The sequence below is a fragment of the Panthera pardus genome, unplaced genomic scaffold (assembly GCF_024362965.1).
Source record: "Panthera pardus isolate Hobbes unplaced genomic scaffold, ASM2436296v1 HiC_scaffold_8, whole genome shotgun sequence".
Lineage (NCBI taxonomy): Eukaryota > Metazoa > Chordata > Mammalia > Carnivora > Felidae > Panthera > Panthera pardus.
Window position 1 is genome coordinate 24,894,581 of NW_026527013.1, and position 16,978 is coordinate 24,911,558.

The window sequence follows — 16,978 nt, forward strand, 5'->3', positions numbered from 1 at the left end:
ACCTGGTGTCTGTTTCTCACCATGTTTCCCCAGCTGGTCTTCTGGGCTTCTTGCATTCCCTCCTGAGGGAAAGCATCCATTAGATTTGTAGACTCTCTTCAGATATTGGTGATACCTATTAAGCACCTTTCAGACAACCCCAAATGCTAACAAATCCAAGTATTCCACCTTTTGCCTAAAATAATCCAGAAGGGTCATTCAGAAATAGCAAGGTGTTTCCCTTTCCGTTCAGGTGATGATAGAATATCAACACCTAGATGCTGTGCCTTCAAATGGCTCTGAACATCAACTATGAAGGTGCCTAAATGAGGAATGGTTAGGATAATCATCTTGAACTGCCTACTTTCTTATTGTTCCTCCTACTCAAGCCGATATCTCCAGCTCCTAAGTATCAGCTACCTCTCTACCATCACTCCTGAGGCTCTTGCCCCCTCTGGTAAGGTACTAAGTAGAGAATGTGCTAAAGCCCATGGAAACTCATCAAGTTTTAGAAATTCTTCTCAGAGTCCTTGGAGGCCTTAGTAGCTTCTGGGTCACAAGCCAGTCTACTTACTTTTTAGCAAAAAGTTATTTGTTTTTTCTTTTTAAAGTTTATATAAAGGTCTAGGAATGGAAAAGATGTGCCCTGGGAATATTTCCAAAAATGCTTAGCTTACAAAGATGAGTAAGAACTTGGAATATTAAGAGTATGTATATATGTGTGTATATATGCATGTGTTTGCACAGAGAAATTAGAATACTGCAAAATGATCTTTCAACATTTGCTAACCTACATGGTTCAATAAGCTTTCTAGGGATTTTTGCATTTGATAATTTTAGGCCATTCTCTACAATGACCTAATTTCTCTAGGATAATCTAATATTAAGAAATTTCTTTCAAACAGATGAACCTCAACATGCCCACTTCTCAGATGATAGCTTGTTACAGTGAAGTCTGCTCTAATAATTTGAGAAGATAGTATTTAATCCGCTACCCCAAAGACCATCATTTCATCTCTGTCACTAGCTCACCTTATCAGAAACTCCATTTCTGTCAACAATTTTCATTTGGAAGTCTGCATACTAACAACTCCATAGGAAGAGTAAGTATGTTTTAAATCCTTCTGATTTTATAGGCTGTTTTGCACATACTTGCTGATACTGACCAAAAACAGCAACACTCAATAATGAACAATTACATTGTTCAAAATAAGATACCAAGATGTCAGAGCCAAGTAAGATGAACCACCTAGTGACCCAAGAATGGAATCTAGAAAAGATGAAACCCATCAGGAAACTGGTCCCTAAGTAAAACCAAGCAAACCTAAGTCTCAGTATACTTGTTCTTACCTGTAATTGGAATCAGTTTCCAATGTATTTCAGTCTCTTCAACATCATTTGACTTAGATTGTCTGCGGAATCCATGTTCAATGGGAACAGTGGGACACAAACTGCAATCTTCAAAATTATTCATGCTAATTAAATTTGGATCCTAAAAATTAGAGTACATATTCAATAGCTTTCTTTTCAATTAATTTTTATGTCAAGAATAAACAACTATTTTTTCTTTCTTTCTCTCTCTCTTTTTTAAAATAGGCTCCACGCCCAACGTGGGGCTTGAACTCGCAACTCAAGATCAAGAGTTGCATGCTCCACCAACTGAGCCAGGCAGTGCGCCCCTAAACAACTATTTTTTAATAGCAAATCCACAAGCTTCAATCTAAACATTTTTTAATAGCAAATCCACAAGCTTCAATCTAAACATTTTTTAATAGCAAATCCACAAGCTTCAATCTAAACATTACAAATGAGTAAGATCAACATGACAAAGTTGTAACTCTCTAGTCTTAAATTTAAACATAATTTTTTCCCTCAAAACATAATTTGATGTTGATTTAGAGCAGAGGTTGGTAAGCTTCTTTGGTAAAGCACCAAATATTTTAGGCCTTGTGGGCCAGATACTCAGCTCTGCCACTGTAGTGCAAAAGCAGCCAGAGGCAATACCTAAGCACATGAGCATGGCTGTATTCCACAAAAAAATTTAGTTACAAAAACAGGCAATGGGCTGATGCTGCCATTGACCTGATTTAGAGTATTAAATATGTCAAGCAATGTTAAGAATTTAAGTTACATAAGTTACATACTTCCCCAAGTGGTCTCCTGCCATCAACCTCCTCTTAAAAAAAAAAAAAAAATATCCTAAAACTGCATGGAGAAAGCCTGGGGACATGCATACAACTTTTATTCAAAGACAGGGAAGAAATACAGGAGGAAAGAGGAAATTAGAAATAAGCCAGTAGGAACATGGTCCTATCCTATTATTATTATTCCCCAGAGATACAACCCCTTCTTGGAGGAGATAAGGTTACTTCTCAGCTAGAGATCAGTACTCTCTAAGCCTGTATCATAAACAAACTGGATGTCCTGTCAAGCAATGCTGAGTCACTTCAGAGGTAATCCTAAAGGACACTCACTTTCCATTCCTATTTGCATGAAAAATACAAAGTACCTAGTCTTGTTTGTGACACTGATGTACAGGCTGTGGTCACCTCATCTGCCTCACTTTCGGATTCTGGTACTGCCAGTAGAAAACTAATCTTTTGAGGATTCAACTTTATATATAAGCCTATATACATGATTGTCTAAGCAGGAAGGAAAACAACTACATCTACATTTATCCCTCTGTAACAAGGATAACTTAGAAATACTATCCTGGATACTTTCATTGTAAATGTGTAATTTCTTTTTGAAACGGGGAAAAAAAACATTGAAACACAACTACATCCTCTTTCAGACACACATTCACAAAAGCAACAAAGGTAATCAAAAGACATATGCTTACTTCTTTCAAATGTAGTTTATGGTCAGTGCCTACTTCACTGGTAGAAACAGCAACAGGATACTTTAACAATGATGTATCAATTTCTAACAATGGGCTCTGAGTACCCTTAAAATGCACATTTTCAATTTTTGCACAAGTAGGCTGCTCATATTCTTTCTTATCTGCGGGAGAGTTCAACTCATACTCATGCTTTTGTCTCAACTCTTCATAGGCATCATCAGTGTTCAATCCTAAGGCTTTGTTGACTGTGTCTGTCAAGGATGCATCAGAATGACGTGCATTTGCTAGTGTTTCTGATAGCCAGTTAAACAGCCGATGGATGTCAGCAACACCGGAGTTAGAGGTATCTTGCTGCTGAGGTCTCAAATCAGCATCATGCCCAAGAGAGCCAATAGGCTGCAGAGACTCTGAAGGGAAAGAGAAAGAAAAACCATCTTTCAAAGTTAAGTTTGGAATGGTAGCATAAAAATTTAAAAAGTCAAGTATATTTAAAAATTATCATAAGACATTTGTGGGCAGGAATTCAATCAAACCACTGGCTTAGACTGTATAAGAATATCCATCCCTTTCTTTACAGATATGACAGGTTCTAAAATTTTGCACAAAACTAAAATTTCCCATAAATGAAAGCTTATTTTCATAATTTGAAAACTGTATTAATGGAGAAATGAGCTCAGACATGCTGGTAGTATGAATAATATATATTAATACCTGTACTGTATTCACCTTAAACTCTATTACCAAAACCCCAAAGTCTATCAAGTGACTTGAAAACTATATAAAATATTTGTATACTTGTAATTTTGCAAAATGTTAGGAAGATATGCAGGTTACATTTAAATCTACTAAAAAACAAACCAGGACTATACCTACTAGATTTTGTCTTTAAGATAATGACTGATATTCTTATAATCTAAAACCTTATTTTGAACGACTAGATTACTTAATTTCATAACAAAGCTACAAAATCATCCTGAAGAAATCTACACCAAACCTGCACTAAGAACAAAAAGCAATATGAGAGAAAACATGTTAAGACATGGTTCCAAGCAGATATAAATCTGGGTAATCTGCACAACCATTATATTTAAAGCCTGCAAAAGGAATAGATGTTCAAAAGTCCCATGCTTTTAATGCTAAAGGAGGGTAAAGCCTGAGTAGATGTCATGATTTCCAATTTAGGCAGACAGAGTATATATAGTGTACCATAGTATATATAATGTACCAAAAAAAAAGTTAGAAATAATATAGTATATACTGTATGATTCTAAATATATGAAATTATAAAATTATAGAAGTAGGAAAACTATTATATAGAGACAGAAAGCATTTCAGTGGTAGGGAGGGGTGAGATTACAAAGGAATACAAGGCAACATGTGGGAGTGATGGAAATGTTCTATATATTGGAGTGGTGGTACATAGCTATCAAAACTCATCTTTAAACTGTACACTTAAATGGGTACATTATACATAAATCATACCTCAAAAAGTTAATGTGAAAGAGGGTAGGGAGGTTAGGAGATTACCTCTTATTTTTTTTTTTTTTTTTTTTTTTTTTTAAATTTATTTTTGGGACAGAGAGAGACAGAGCATGAACGGGGGAGGGGCAGAGAGAGAGGGAGACACAGAATCGGAAACAGGCTCCAGGCTCCGAGCCATCAGCCCAGAGCCCGACGCGGGGCTCGAACTCACGGACCGCGAGATCGTGACCTGGCTGAAGTCGGACGCTTAACCGACTGCGCCACCCAGGCGCCCCGGAGATTACCTCTTATTAAATGAGTGGATTCACCATCAAATCAAGGTGAGGGTATTTTAAAAGTTAGAATCCAACCTTTAAATCTCTACTTTCGGAAATCAAAAATTAAAAAATCAAAATGACTAAAAAGAAACACAAATGAGGAACACCTAGAAATACAAGTCTGACTGTCGCTTGTTCCAGTTTAACCTATCTCTTCTCCCTTCTCCCCTGCCCTGCTTCTCCTTCAAGTTATTATAATTAGCATGGCATTCCCACCATTTTATTATTGATAAAGCCTATCACCCACAACTATTTTTTTTACATTTTTAACAAAATTAGTCAATTAACAGCTAAAACAGTACTGAAATTTAAGTATCTTGACCATTATGTGCTCAGTGCTAGGAAACACAGTCAAGTTTAGGAACAATGTTTTAAAGTCAGTCACAAGTAAGTTATGGATTAAACATGGATTAGTGAACTATGTAACTTTAGGGAAAATTATTTAACTTCTCTGAGATGGTTTCCTCATCTGAAAAATAAGAATAATAATGTCTACCACTCAAGAACTGAATGAGTCCATGAATGTAAAGCACCTGGCACATAGTAAGCACTTAATTTTCAAGATACAGGTCAACAGTATGAGTGCAGATCACTAAATGTCAACAGGTTCAGCACAGCGTAAGCTAAAGGAAATGAAAACCTTCAAGGAAAAGAGCCAGAAAGCTAAGGAGGGATCAAGCAAAGATATGAGGCTTGAGATAAATCAAAGATGCTTCATACATGAAGAAAGAAAGAGAAGTAAACTGCTGACCATGACGTATTCTGAGGAGAGAGATGAGCCCTAATCAAAGAACATGTGAAAAAAGAGTGGGAATCATGGTTATTCAGGCTGGACATGCCAGCCTATAAAAAAAGCTTTGAAAGACAAATACAGAAGCTAAGACTGGAAGATGATACTGAAATGAGTGACAGATGCTAGGAAAGCCAGCCAAAGGTAAGAATAAGATGAAAATGTTGGAAAGAAAAAGAACACAAGTCAAGTGAAGAAAGAACACTTGAAAGACTGAAAACAACAGCACTGGCTAAAAAAAACTTTATGCAATGATGGAAATGTCCTCTATCTGTGCTATTTCAATATGGTGGTATGGCTGATGAAATATATCAAGTATAAAGCATGAAATGAATTCTTACTTCATTTCGACTTAAACTTAAATAACAACACGTGGCTAGTGGCTACCATATGTGCAGGAAGAGAAGAATTTAAGGAAAGCAGGTAAGTAAAAAGTAACTGAGGATACAAACACAGATTGCTAGAAGAATAGTACAATAAAGACATTGATTCAAATTAGTTCTGAGACCCACTGAATGCGAACACATACAAGTAAAACAGCTTAGTAAGCAACAGGAATGGAATACTGAGATCTGCCATAATCAATAAGAACAGCAGCAGCATTGCAAAATTCAAAGGTGTCTGAACGCAAGGAACACATTTCATGCTTACTTTAGCAAAGATCTTAAAATTCTAGATGAAAAATGTTTTATATTACTTGCAATACTGAAACACACAGTTTAGGGTCTCTCATTTCTGTCTTTTACTGTCAACTAAAACAAAATAAAGAAAAATATAAAAAAAAAAAAAGAGAAGCCAAACATATTACTAGGCTCCTGGAGTGGAAAAAAAATGTGTATGCATCAAAGAAACTTAATTTTAAAGCTCAGAAGGTTCCTTTCATTAAGCAACATGCTAAAAGAACCCAATATTCAATGTACTTTTCCAATTATACAATTAAAGGGATATAAAAGGACAAGAACTCCAATTAATAGAATAAGAGCTACGCATACTTTATTTTCCTCCTATCGGCCTAAGCTACACAATTCAGAAACCTGATGTCCTAAGGCAGTAGTTGGCAAATATTTTTTGTAAAGAACCAGACAATAAATATTTTAGGGTTCATGGGCCAAGCAGTCTCTGTCTCAACTCTGCCATTATAGCGTGAAAGCAGCCATATACACATAAATAAGCGTGGTTGTAGTCCATTGAAACTTTCTTTCCAAAAACAGGGGACAGGCTGGATTGGCTCTCAGGCTGTAATTTGCAGACCCCTGTACTAGGGGAAAGGACAGAACTACTTTAGTTTTGGTTGTTATTTTTATACTATATAAAAGCAACCTGATATTTTTACCTTCATATAGATGGCAATTTTCAGATAAATTACTGGTTTTGGCGAGCTTTCTCATATTTTCAGGTAGATCCTCAAGCTTCCTCTTCAAGACAGTTTTGCTTCTCATATCTTCTGTGTCTGAGTCCCCACCCACATTTTTTTTCCTACACTGAATTAAATTAATCAATTCTTTGACTCTATCCTTATCATAATCCAAAGAATGAGAGGACTTGTGCTTTCTAGGTATAATAGTTTCACCCCTTGAGTTATTTCGTTTTCCAAATTTCATTTTTGTACCATTCATTTCTTCTTCTTGGCCTTCATAATCTGAAAGTGGACTGAACTGTTGAAGTTTTCTATTTTCTTCAAAAAGCTCTTTTAATTTACAAATTGGTAACTGATACATTTCAGGCCGAAAAATATAGGCATGCAAACAATTATCAATATGGGATTTATTTTTTGGAGCTGAGTATAAGAATTTTTTATCATCTAATCGTGAATCGTATGGAAACATGATAAACTCTCGTTTACCTGAACCAAAACCTCGCTTAAAAAATTCATTTACATACTTTTCAACAACAGAATGAAAATTTATAGTATTCATATTTTTGAATTCCTTTCGACACTGAATCAAAGCAAACTGTAAAAACTGAGTTATTTTTAATACATCTGTCATGCTCTCATGTCTCTTCTGTGGTGCTGCATTAGTTGAACCTTTTTGTGCTGTAAACAAACAAAAAAGCAAACTATGTTAGCAAGCAATAAATTAATCAAATACAGATCTATATGTTGTCAGAGAAATGCATTCATTCATACATTAATGATGAACCAAACTAGAAGCATGTACCCTAGTACATATATGTAATACAGAAATAGATGAATAGCGTGCTTCTAAAAACAGGCCAATAAGAAATTAAAACTAAAACAAAATTGCAGAACATATCTGTAAAGGGAAAAACCCACTCATTGAAGATCTTCTTCATTTCCCATTGTCCCTAGGCAATTCAACTGATGGCAAGCAAAATGTAAGGAGAAATAAAGAAGCAGGGCAAGATATGAGGCTCCTAGCAAGAGTCCTGCAACCGATAGCAATGTCACTCTTTCCTGCTATACTGTAACAACTTTAACTACACATAAATGTTCTACCCCCATAAGCAGATATGCAGGCACCAAGTGGCTACAATTGAAAATGTCATTCTTGGGGCGCCTGGATGGCTCAGTCAGTTGAACGTCTGACTTTGGCTCAGGTCATGATCTCACAGTTCATGGTTTTGAGCCCCGCATCAGGCTCTGTGCTGACAGCTTAGAACCTGGAGCCTGCTTCAGATTCTGTATCTTCCTCCTCTCTCTGCCCCTCCCCTGTTCACGCTGTCTCTCTCTCTCTCAAAAATAAATAAACGTTTTAAAAAAAGAAAAGAAAAGAAAAGAAAAGAAAAGAAAAGAAAAGAAAAGAAAATGACATTCTTAATCTAACAGTGAAACCCATTAGTGGGACTTTTACCTTAATATAGCATTTAAGTATGTTCTTAGAAACAGTGAATAGCAAATTTTCTCTAACCTCAGTGTGAAAAATAGAACAAACTGAGGGCTGCTGGAGGGGAGGTTGGTGGAGAAATGGGCTAAAGGGGTGATGGGCATTAAGGAGGGCACTTTTTGGGATGAGCACTGTGTGTCATATTTAAGAGATGAATCCCTGGGTTCTACTAATCCTGAAGCCAAGACTATACTGTATGTTAACTAAGTTCAATTAAAAAAAAAAAAAAAAAAAAATCAGTGTGAAAAGCTTTTATAATTTTAAATGGCATAAATTTAACCTAGCACATGATTCTTTTATTGTTACTAAAATCTGGATGCAAAATTGAACTAAGATAAAAATATAAAACCCAAAAATCTAAGCTGTGGTATTTTAATAATTACAGCCCATGTTTATTTAGTGAAAATACTGATAACAACCAAATAATTTTTAATAGTTAAAAAAAAAAACCCATGTCATATATAATGTGTTTTATTTTGCTAAGACCTCTTAATATTCCCAGTATTTCCCAAAATGTAAGAAACAAAATATTTGGAAAATTTCAATAAAATGTAAGTATCTATAAGTAACTAGATTTAGATACTCAAAGAACTTACAAGTAACTATGCCTCTAGGTTCTTGAAATAGAAATAAAGCATGCAGGACTCGAGACTTGGCAGTCTGATGTTCTAAAAAAAAAAAAAAAACAAAAAAACCAGAAGCCAAATTGATTAGCAATATGTTTTAACTAAAAATTTTAGAAAGAACTGTAAAAATTAAAGAGATCACCTACCATATGGAGAAACCATTTGACAAGGAGAGAGAAGAAATAGGTATCCTCGGTCTCCCAAAGGTTTAACAAGAACCTGCATTTTTGGAAGAGGGAACAAGTTGCATCTGTTTTATTATTACTCATAAGGCAAAGACATAGCAATTTCTACTAATTATAAAGAAAACAATAAGTTATTGATCATCTTTCTTTAGGAAAAATAATTCTACTAAATTAAAAGCTCTACTCTCTGATTAACAGAATTCCAATCGAATAAAAATTACTTAGTTCTCAGAATGAAAACAAGAAATTACTACTGAAAGAATTCCTCTAATTAACTGTGAAACCAACTTGCTGATTTTTCCTTGAAGTTAAAATGCAAGGACCAAACTAAAGACTTCAAATATCTTCCTCAGCAATTCAAAAGACCTATTATTAGTTGCCAAGGCAGTGTGTTGGATGTTGGGGGTATAAAACAACTACAGCACAAACATTGCCTTTCTGTGACTACAGGCTAACCTCAAATGAAATGTGTTGCTATAATCTAATGTTTTCACATAAAGAACACATTTCACATCTAAGTCAATTTCCCTTGCCAGAAGTAACTTCAAAGATAAGCAACACAAGAGCCTTGAGAGTAATTTATAATTGGATGGAGAGAGTAACACAAGAAATGTCAATAATTAGTCAAGATAGAAAAGTTCTCGAAAAGATTTATAAAACAACAGAGAAAAACTATAATTTATTTATGGTTAGAAGAGATGCCAAGAGCATACTTAAGTTGGATGTTGAAGGATGGGAATATTGCCAAGAGCCTGAGATTATGGGAAGAACATTTCAATAGAGGCAACATCATGAACAAAGGCAGAATTATAATTGATGAACAGTTTGCAGGCATCAGAGTACTTATGACTGGGAAAAGGGTAATGACAGATTATGACAAACACACAAATCTAGAAGAAAAGATCACTGGCTCATTTGTAAAAAGACAAGGATGCCAAGTTAGCCAGGAATACCCTCAAGAATATATCCTTTTGAACGGGAGTTCAAAAAACAACAAAAACTCAACAGCACTGTGCAGGAGGGGGAAGAAAACAATGTAATGCAAAGAAACTTCAGGAGCTATTGTAATTGTTCACAATACATTTTAAAGAAAGGGGAAGTAAAGGAAGAATTAAGCATGACAGTTGCACACAAACGAACTCCGGGCTCTGAAAGGAAATGTGTGCTACCTAAATTTGTATTGTAAATTTGTAACTATTCCAGTAAACAGTCTGTGTAAGAACGCAAATTTAAAGGACAAAAAGTAACTGCTATCAATTTACATTTAATAAAACAGTGGCTTAGGGGAGCTTGGGTGGCTCAGTCGATTTAAGTGACCGACTCTTGGTTTCAACTCAGGTCATGATCTCACAGTTTCCTAAGTTGGAGCCCTGCCTGACAGCACAGAGCCTGCTTGGGATTTTCTCGCTCCTTCTCTTTCTCTGTCACTCCCCCACTTGCACTGTCTGAGTCTCTCTCAAAATAAATAAATAAACTTCAAAAAAAATGTTTTTTAAATAAAATAAAAAATAAAAATACCGTTTGAATAGCCAAAAGTAAGGTGGAAAATGTACCTGCAAAATTTTTGTTTCAGATTCAACCACTTTTGTCCAAAAATGTTTTATACATCCTATATATTTCTGTTAACATTTTACCCAACTCCGGGTTTGTCAGAACAGGAAGCTGGGAAGCATGAGTAAGATTTTCATGTTTTGTGGTAACTAAGGAGAACCATTCTTTTTAATGTCTCACCCCACTCCAAGTACCAGGTTTTTAAAAATTCCATTGGCTCTGTGGCATAAAGACCCTCCTTGTCTTTTAAGGGGCTTCAATGTCCCCAGAGTCTCATGGAGCACAGGCACTCTATACCCAGCAACACCACTCAAGCAGACAGAGGCCCTAACAGTAGTATTTTTGCCCTTTAGCTCCAAGAAATACTTTAAATGCTATAGGAAAGCAAACACCTGTTAACTAGGTTCTCCTACTACCTCGATTACACCTTATTGTTTTCTTCCCCTCAGAAAACAATATTAACCCAGTCATTAATTTTTATTACTCAATTCTACTATTTTGACTTTCCATATAAATATTAAAGGTAACATGGTACAAAAACAAAAATGTGTTGGGGCGCCTGGATGTCTCAGTCGGTGGAGCATGTGACTCTTGATCTCAGGGTTGTGAGTTCGAGCCCTATGTTGGATGTGGAGATTACCTAAAAAGAAAATCTTTAAAAACACACAAACACACAAACAAACAAACAAAAGTGTGTTAATAATATAAAACATCAAGCTCACAACCTAGGAGGAAATAAGCTACCCTAAGTGAGATTTAGCAGAAACAAGAGATTCAAACGGCCAAGGGCTTCAAAGTGGAATAACAAATGTAATATATAACACAGGTATGAGATGCTTAAAGAAATAACTGATAGAACTGAAAACATTCACATAAAAATTGGTACACAGATGTTCATAGCAGCTTATTCATAACAAAGAATAGAAACAATTGACAAAATGTGGTATTATCCATACAATGAAATACTGTTCAGCCATAAAAAGGAATGAAGTACTGACATGCTACAACATGGATGAGCCTTAAAAACATTACGTTGAGTGAGGGGTGCTTGGGTGTCTCAGTTGGTTAAGCATCCCCGACTTCAGCTCGGGTCATGATCTCGTTGCGCATGGGTTCAAGCCCTACGTCGGGCTCTGTGCTGACAGCTCAGAGCCTGGAGCCTGCTTCGGATTCTGTGTCTTCCTCTCTCTCTCCCCCTCCCCTGCTCAACTCTCTCAAAAATAAATAAACATTAAAAAAAATTTTTTTTAATTATGCTGAGTGAAAGAAGCAATGCACTAAAGGCCACATACTGCATGATTCCATTTATATAAAATGTCTGGAATAGACAAATCCATAAGGACAGAAGTAGATTCATAGTGGGATTGGAGGAGGAAAAAATACAGAATATATGGTTACCAGGTATGAGGTTTCTTTTCTTTCTAGGGTGATAAAAATGTTCTGAAATTGGATAGTGATGATGGCTACACAACACTGTGAATCTACTAAACATCACTGAAAAGGTATACACTTAAAAATGGCTAGGCATGGGGCACCTGGGTGACTCAGTTGGTTGAGCATCTGGTTCTTGATATAGGCTCAAATTGTGATCTTGTGGTTGTGGGATTGAGCCCCGTGTTGGGCTCTGTGTTGAGCATGGAGCCTGTTTAAGATTCTCTCTCTCCCTCTCTGCCTCTCTCCTGCTCACACCCTCTCTCTCAAAATAAATAAACAAACATCAGTCAGTTGAGCATCCAACTCTTGATTTTGGCTCATGTCATGATCCCAGGGCCGCGGGATCGAGCCCCATGTTGGGCTCCACGCTGAGTATGAAGCCTGCTTAAGATTCTCTCTGTCCCTCTCCCTCACTCACATTCTCTCTAAAAAATAATAATAAAAATAGAAATGGCTAAAATGAAGCTTATTTCAATATACCTCCTGAATATCAGAATAGAACCTCCATGTCCTCAATAAGTATTTCTAAAAAATATTAACAAGAATCTATTTAAAAAGAAAAAAAAAACGACCAGGCAGGTCTTAAAAATAAGCAAATACAACTTTTAAGAAATCAAAAGTATTATGTGAAATTGGAAACTCAACGAATGGATTAAATAACAAACCAGACACAGCTAAAGACAGAATTTGTAAACTAGAGGGTAACTATGATGAAATCACTCAGAATGAAGCAGAGAAACAAGTAGATGTAAAACACAAGAGAAGTTCACAGACATCAAGAACATAATGAAAAGACCTGACATAGGATGCTCTAGGTTCCTAGAAAAAAAGTCTACAAAGAATGAAGGAGAAGTATAATCAGAAAGATAATGACTGTATTATAGAAATGCATCTATAAATCCAGATATCAAATTATACCAAGGTGGATAAATAAGAAATCTATACCTAGATATAGAGTTGAAAAACACCAAAGACAAAGATTAAAAAAGCAACCAGAAAAAAATGACGACCTACATAGGAACAATAATTAGACTAAGAACTGACCTCTCAACAAAAATAGAAGCCAGAAGATATTGTAATATAGTCAAAGCACTAAGAGGAAATAGCTGTCAACCCAGAATTGTGTACCCAGAATCTAACAAAGAATACACTTTTTTTGGCAAATCTACAGAGCATCTACAGGGCATGTTCAAAAATTGACCACAAAGTTGGCTTTAGATCAAGTATCAATACATTTCAAATAATCACCACCTGTTTTGATTATAACAATTAAATGGGGAAAAAAAAAGACAAAAGTATTCTTATATATTTGGAAATTTAAAAACAATCCTCTACATCACGTATCAAAATAGAAAATCATAATGAAAACTAAAAAGTACTTAGAACTGAATGATAATGAAAATCCTACATATTAAAAGTTGTGGAATGCAACTAAAAGAGTACTTGCATTGACCATTTTTCCAACTTAAGAAAGCAGAAATAAAATGAACCTCCCAAAAGTTGAAATTAATAGAACAGCTAAAATTAGGAAAAGAGTAAAACAAAGATATAACAGAAGGTTAAAACCATAATTTGGTTAAGATTAAAAAACACACAAACCCCTGGTGAAAGTGACTAATAAGGGAAGGCATAATGAAAATATTATCACATTATAATGCTCACAGCAGCTATTAATAGACTATTTAAATGACTATATTGCAATAAACTCAAAAACATAGAAAAAATGGACAAATTCCTAAAAAACAAACAAAACCATAATATATCTAAACTGACATAAGAATAGAAAACCTGAGAAGTTTAACTATTAAATTGAATCAGTACTTTAAAATCATCCAGAAAAACGAAGGCAGTTTTGTAATTAAGTGCTAGCCAACATCCAAAGAACAGATTATTCTAATCATATGTACAAACATCTCTTACAAAATGAGGAATACTATTCAACTCAATTCTGAGAAGCTAGTGTAACTTTTAAGTTTTTATTTATTTTGAGAGAAAGTGTGTGTGTGCACTAGCAGGGAAGGGGCAAAGAGAGAGGGAGAGAGAATTCCAAGCAGGCTCTGTGCTGTCAGTGTAGACCTTGATGCAGGGCTCAATCTCACCAGGAGATCATGACCTGAGCCAAGATCAAAAGTTGGACATTTAACTGACTGAACCATCCAGGTGCCCACTAGTATAACTTTGATACAAAAACTAGACAAGAACAAGATTGCTGGTCAATCTAACTTATCACAGATACAAAATTTTTCAACAAAACATTCACAGATCAAACCATACATTACAAAAAAAAAAAAAAAAAAAGTGAAGTTGGTGTTCTTAACTAGCAATACAAACATAGTTAAATACTGGCAAAAGATAAATGTAATTCATCTTCTAAGTCTACAGAATAAATATTACATGTGATAGTTAATTTTGTGTGTCAACATGACTGGGCCACAGGGTGTCCAGATATTTGGTCAAACTCTATTCTGGCTGTTTCTGAGAATATTTTTGGATGACTTTAACACATAAGCTTTCCTGATTCTCCAGCTTGGTGACTGCAAATTTTGGAATTTTATGGGCTCCATAACTGTGTGAGCCAATTCTTTATAATAAATCTCTTTCTATATATGTACATCCTATTAGTTCTGTTCCTCTGGAGAACCCTAATACACCTTGTTACCAACTTGATAAAAGCCAAAAACAAAAACAACAACAAAAAATGAAAAAAGCATTAAAAAAAATTCAAAACCCATAGTGGTTAAAATAATGAAGGAAATTTTTAAACTGATAAAGGTATCTATGAAAAATCTACTACAAACTTCCTACCTAATGGTTCATGTTAGACATGTTCTTTTTAAAATCAAAGACCAGAGAATGCCTCCAACTACCACTTTTATTCAACATTGTACTGGAGATCCTAGATTACACAGTAATACTAATACAAGAAAGAGAAATACAAAGCTTGAAGACTAGAAAGGAAAAAAAACTAATGTTGCTTCCAGATAATAAAATCTATATAGCAATCTCAAACAATGTACAAAAAATAAATTATTCAAATTTCATACTCTGATCTAACATATAATTAATACATAAATATCAATTACATTTTTATATACACAACAAACAGAAAATGTACTGAAATGGAAAATACTGTTTACAATCACACCAAAAACAATTAAATGGCTGGGGATAAACCAAACAAAAAATAAGCAAGACATGTACCCAGAAAATTATAAAGCTCTACTAAAAGAATACCCTAAAAGAGTAAAGAGATAATCCTGTTCATGGATAAGACAGTAACATAAAACACATCAATTCTCTCAAATTTCATCTATAGATTAAAAAAATCTCAATAGGGCTTTTTTTTTGGGGGGGGGGGGGGGGAGGCACCTTAAAAGCTGATTCTAACATTTTTTGCATAAAGCAAAGCTGAGGGGAGCCTAAGTAGCTCACTCAGTTGAGCAACAGACTCCTGATTTCAGCTCATGTCATGATCCCAGAGTCATGGGATCCCACATCAGCCCAGAGCCTGCTTAGGATTCTCTCTAAAATGAAAAAAAAAAAAATTAAAGAAAGAAAAAAGCAAAGCTGATATTTAAATATTTGAAAAAAAGTTCCATCTCAAATAGCAAAACAGTTCCCAAAAGAGGCAGTTGACTCTACCTCATATCAAGGCTTCTCGGTGGAGAAATGTTTCAGGAACAATTTGGTATTCATATTGGGGGAAAAAAATGAATACTGGATTCCTATATTATATCACACAAAAACAAAACAAGCAAAAACCTATTTATTTATTTAAAGACCTAGGTGCCAAAGGCAAAATCATAACATACTCAGAAGAAAACACAGGGGCAATACCTGTAAGATCTAGGGGGTAAGGAAAGATTTCTTAAAGTCACAAACAGTGCTTAACATTCAGGCAGATAAATTTAAACACACTGAAGTTAGGAACATCTGTTCTTCAAAAAACACCAGGAATAAAGTGAAAAGGCAAGCATAGATTATGAAAAAAAAAATTCTAGCACGCATAGCTCAGTATTAGGACCCAAAAATGTATTAAAAATTCCTCTAATAAGTAAGAAAACACAAGGCAGGGGCACCTGGGTGGCTCAGTCAGTTAAGCATCTGACTTTGGCTCAGGTCATGATCTCAAGGGTTGTGGGTTGGAGCCCCACATCAGGTTCTGTGCTGACAGCTCAGAGCCTGGAGCCAGCTTTGGATTCTGTGTCTCCCTCTCTCTCTGCCCCTCCCCTGCTTGCTCTCTCTCTCTCTCTCTCTCAAAAATAAACATTTAAAAAATTTTAAGAAATAAAATAGTAAAAAAAAAATAATAAAATAAAAACACAAAGCAAACAATAGGCAACTGAATATGGAAAGAAATACATTCATAAATGAATGATCAACTCATCATATTTCAGGAAAATACAGGCTAAAATCACAGTACAATATATTTTATACCAACCATACTGGCAAGATTATGCCACAGTCTGACTATACTAATAACCGTGAATTTACGAGAACTTGCTGGTAGTAAGGGATATAAATTGGTACAAATAATTTTTTTAATTGGTACAGATATTTAAAACAATATGACATTATCTTGTAAAGCTAGTCATGTAGAATTACGATTCAATGATTCTACTTATCGATAATAAATCTAATATACTAGATATATACCCAAGAGAAAAAATTTTTGTACATGTCACACTGGGAGATATACAGAAGAGTGTTCACATCAGAAATAACGTTCAAATTTAGTGACATATATCATTTTCCTTTATATTAAGTTAGTTTTAAGAATTACTAACTTATCACCAACCAAAAGAAAGCTCAATATAATTTTACTTATATTACAAATCTCCTTGTGAGGAAATAAAATTTCCCTAATTTCTCTGTGGTCCTCCAAAACTAGCCTTCTGATACACAAAAAAGTAAATATACAGATAG

The 16,978-nt window shown here is 35.0% G+C and overlaps 1 protein-coding gene across 8 annotated transcripts in view; it reads right to left on the reverse strand.

Moving 5' to 3' along the window:
- Positions 1-16,978, reverse strand: part of TASOR (transcription activation suppressor) — a 49,862-nt gene that overhangs the window by 11,923 nt on the left and 20,961 nt on the right. For 4 of the 8 annotated variants that reach the window (XM_053897761.1, XM_053897759.1, XM_053897765.1 and 1 more), the window contains exons 12-17: positions 9,029-9,101; positions 8,853-8,924; positions 6,744-7,445; positions 2,822-3,228; positions 1,330-1,471; positions 3-62 (exon numbers count right to left, since the gene is read on the reverse strand). In XM_053897761.1, the coding sequence (XP_053753736.1) occupies positions 3-62; positions 1,330-1,471; positions 2,822-3,228; positions 6,744-7,445; positions 8,853-8,924; positions 9,029-9,101 (1,456 nt within the window). The remainder of the gene's footprint in view (positions 1-2; positions 63-1,329; positions 1,472-2,821; positions 3,229-6,743; positions 7,446-8,852; positions 8,925-9,028; positions 9,102-16,978) is intronic. The other 4 variants (XM_053897762.1, XM_053897760.1, XM_053897766.1 and 1 more) reach the window with 2 other exon arrangements.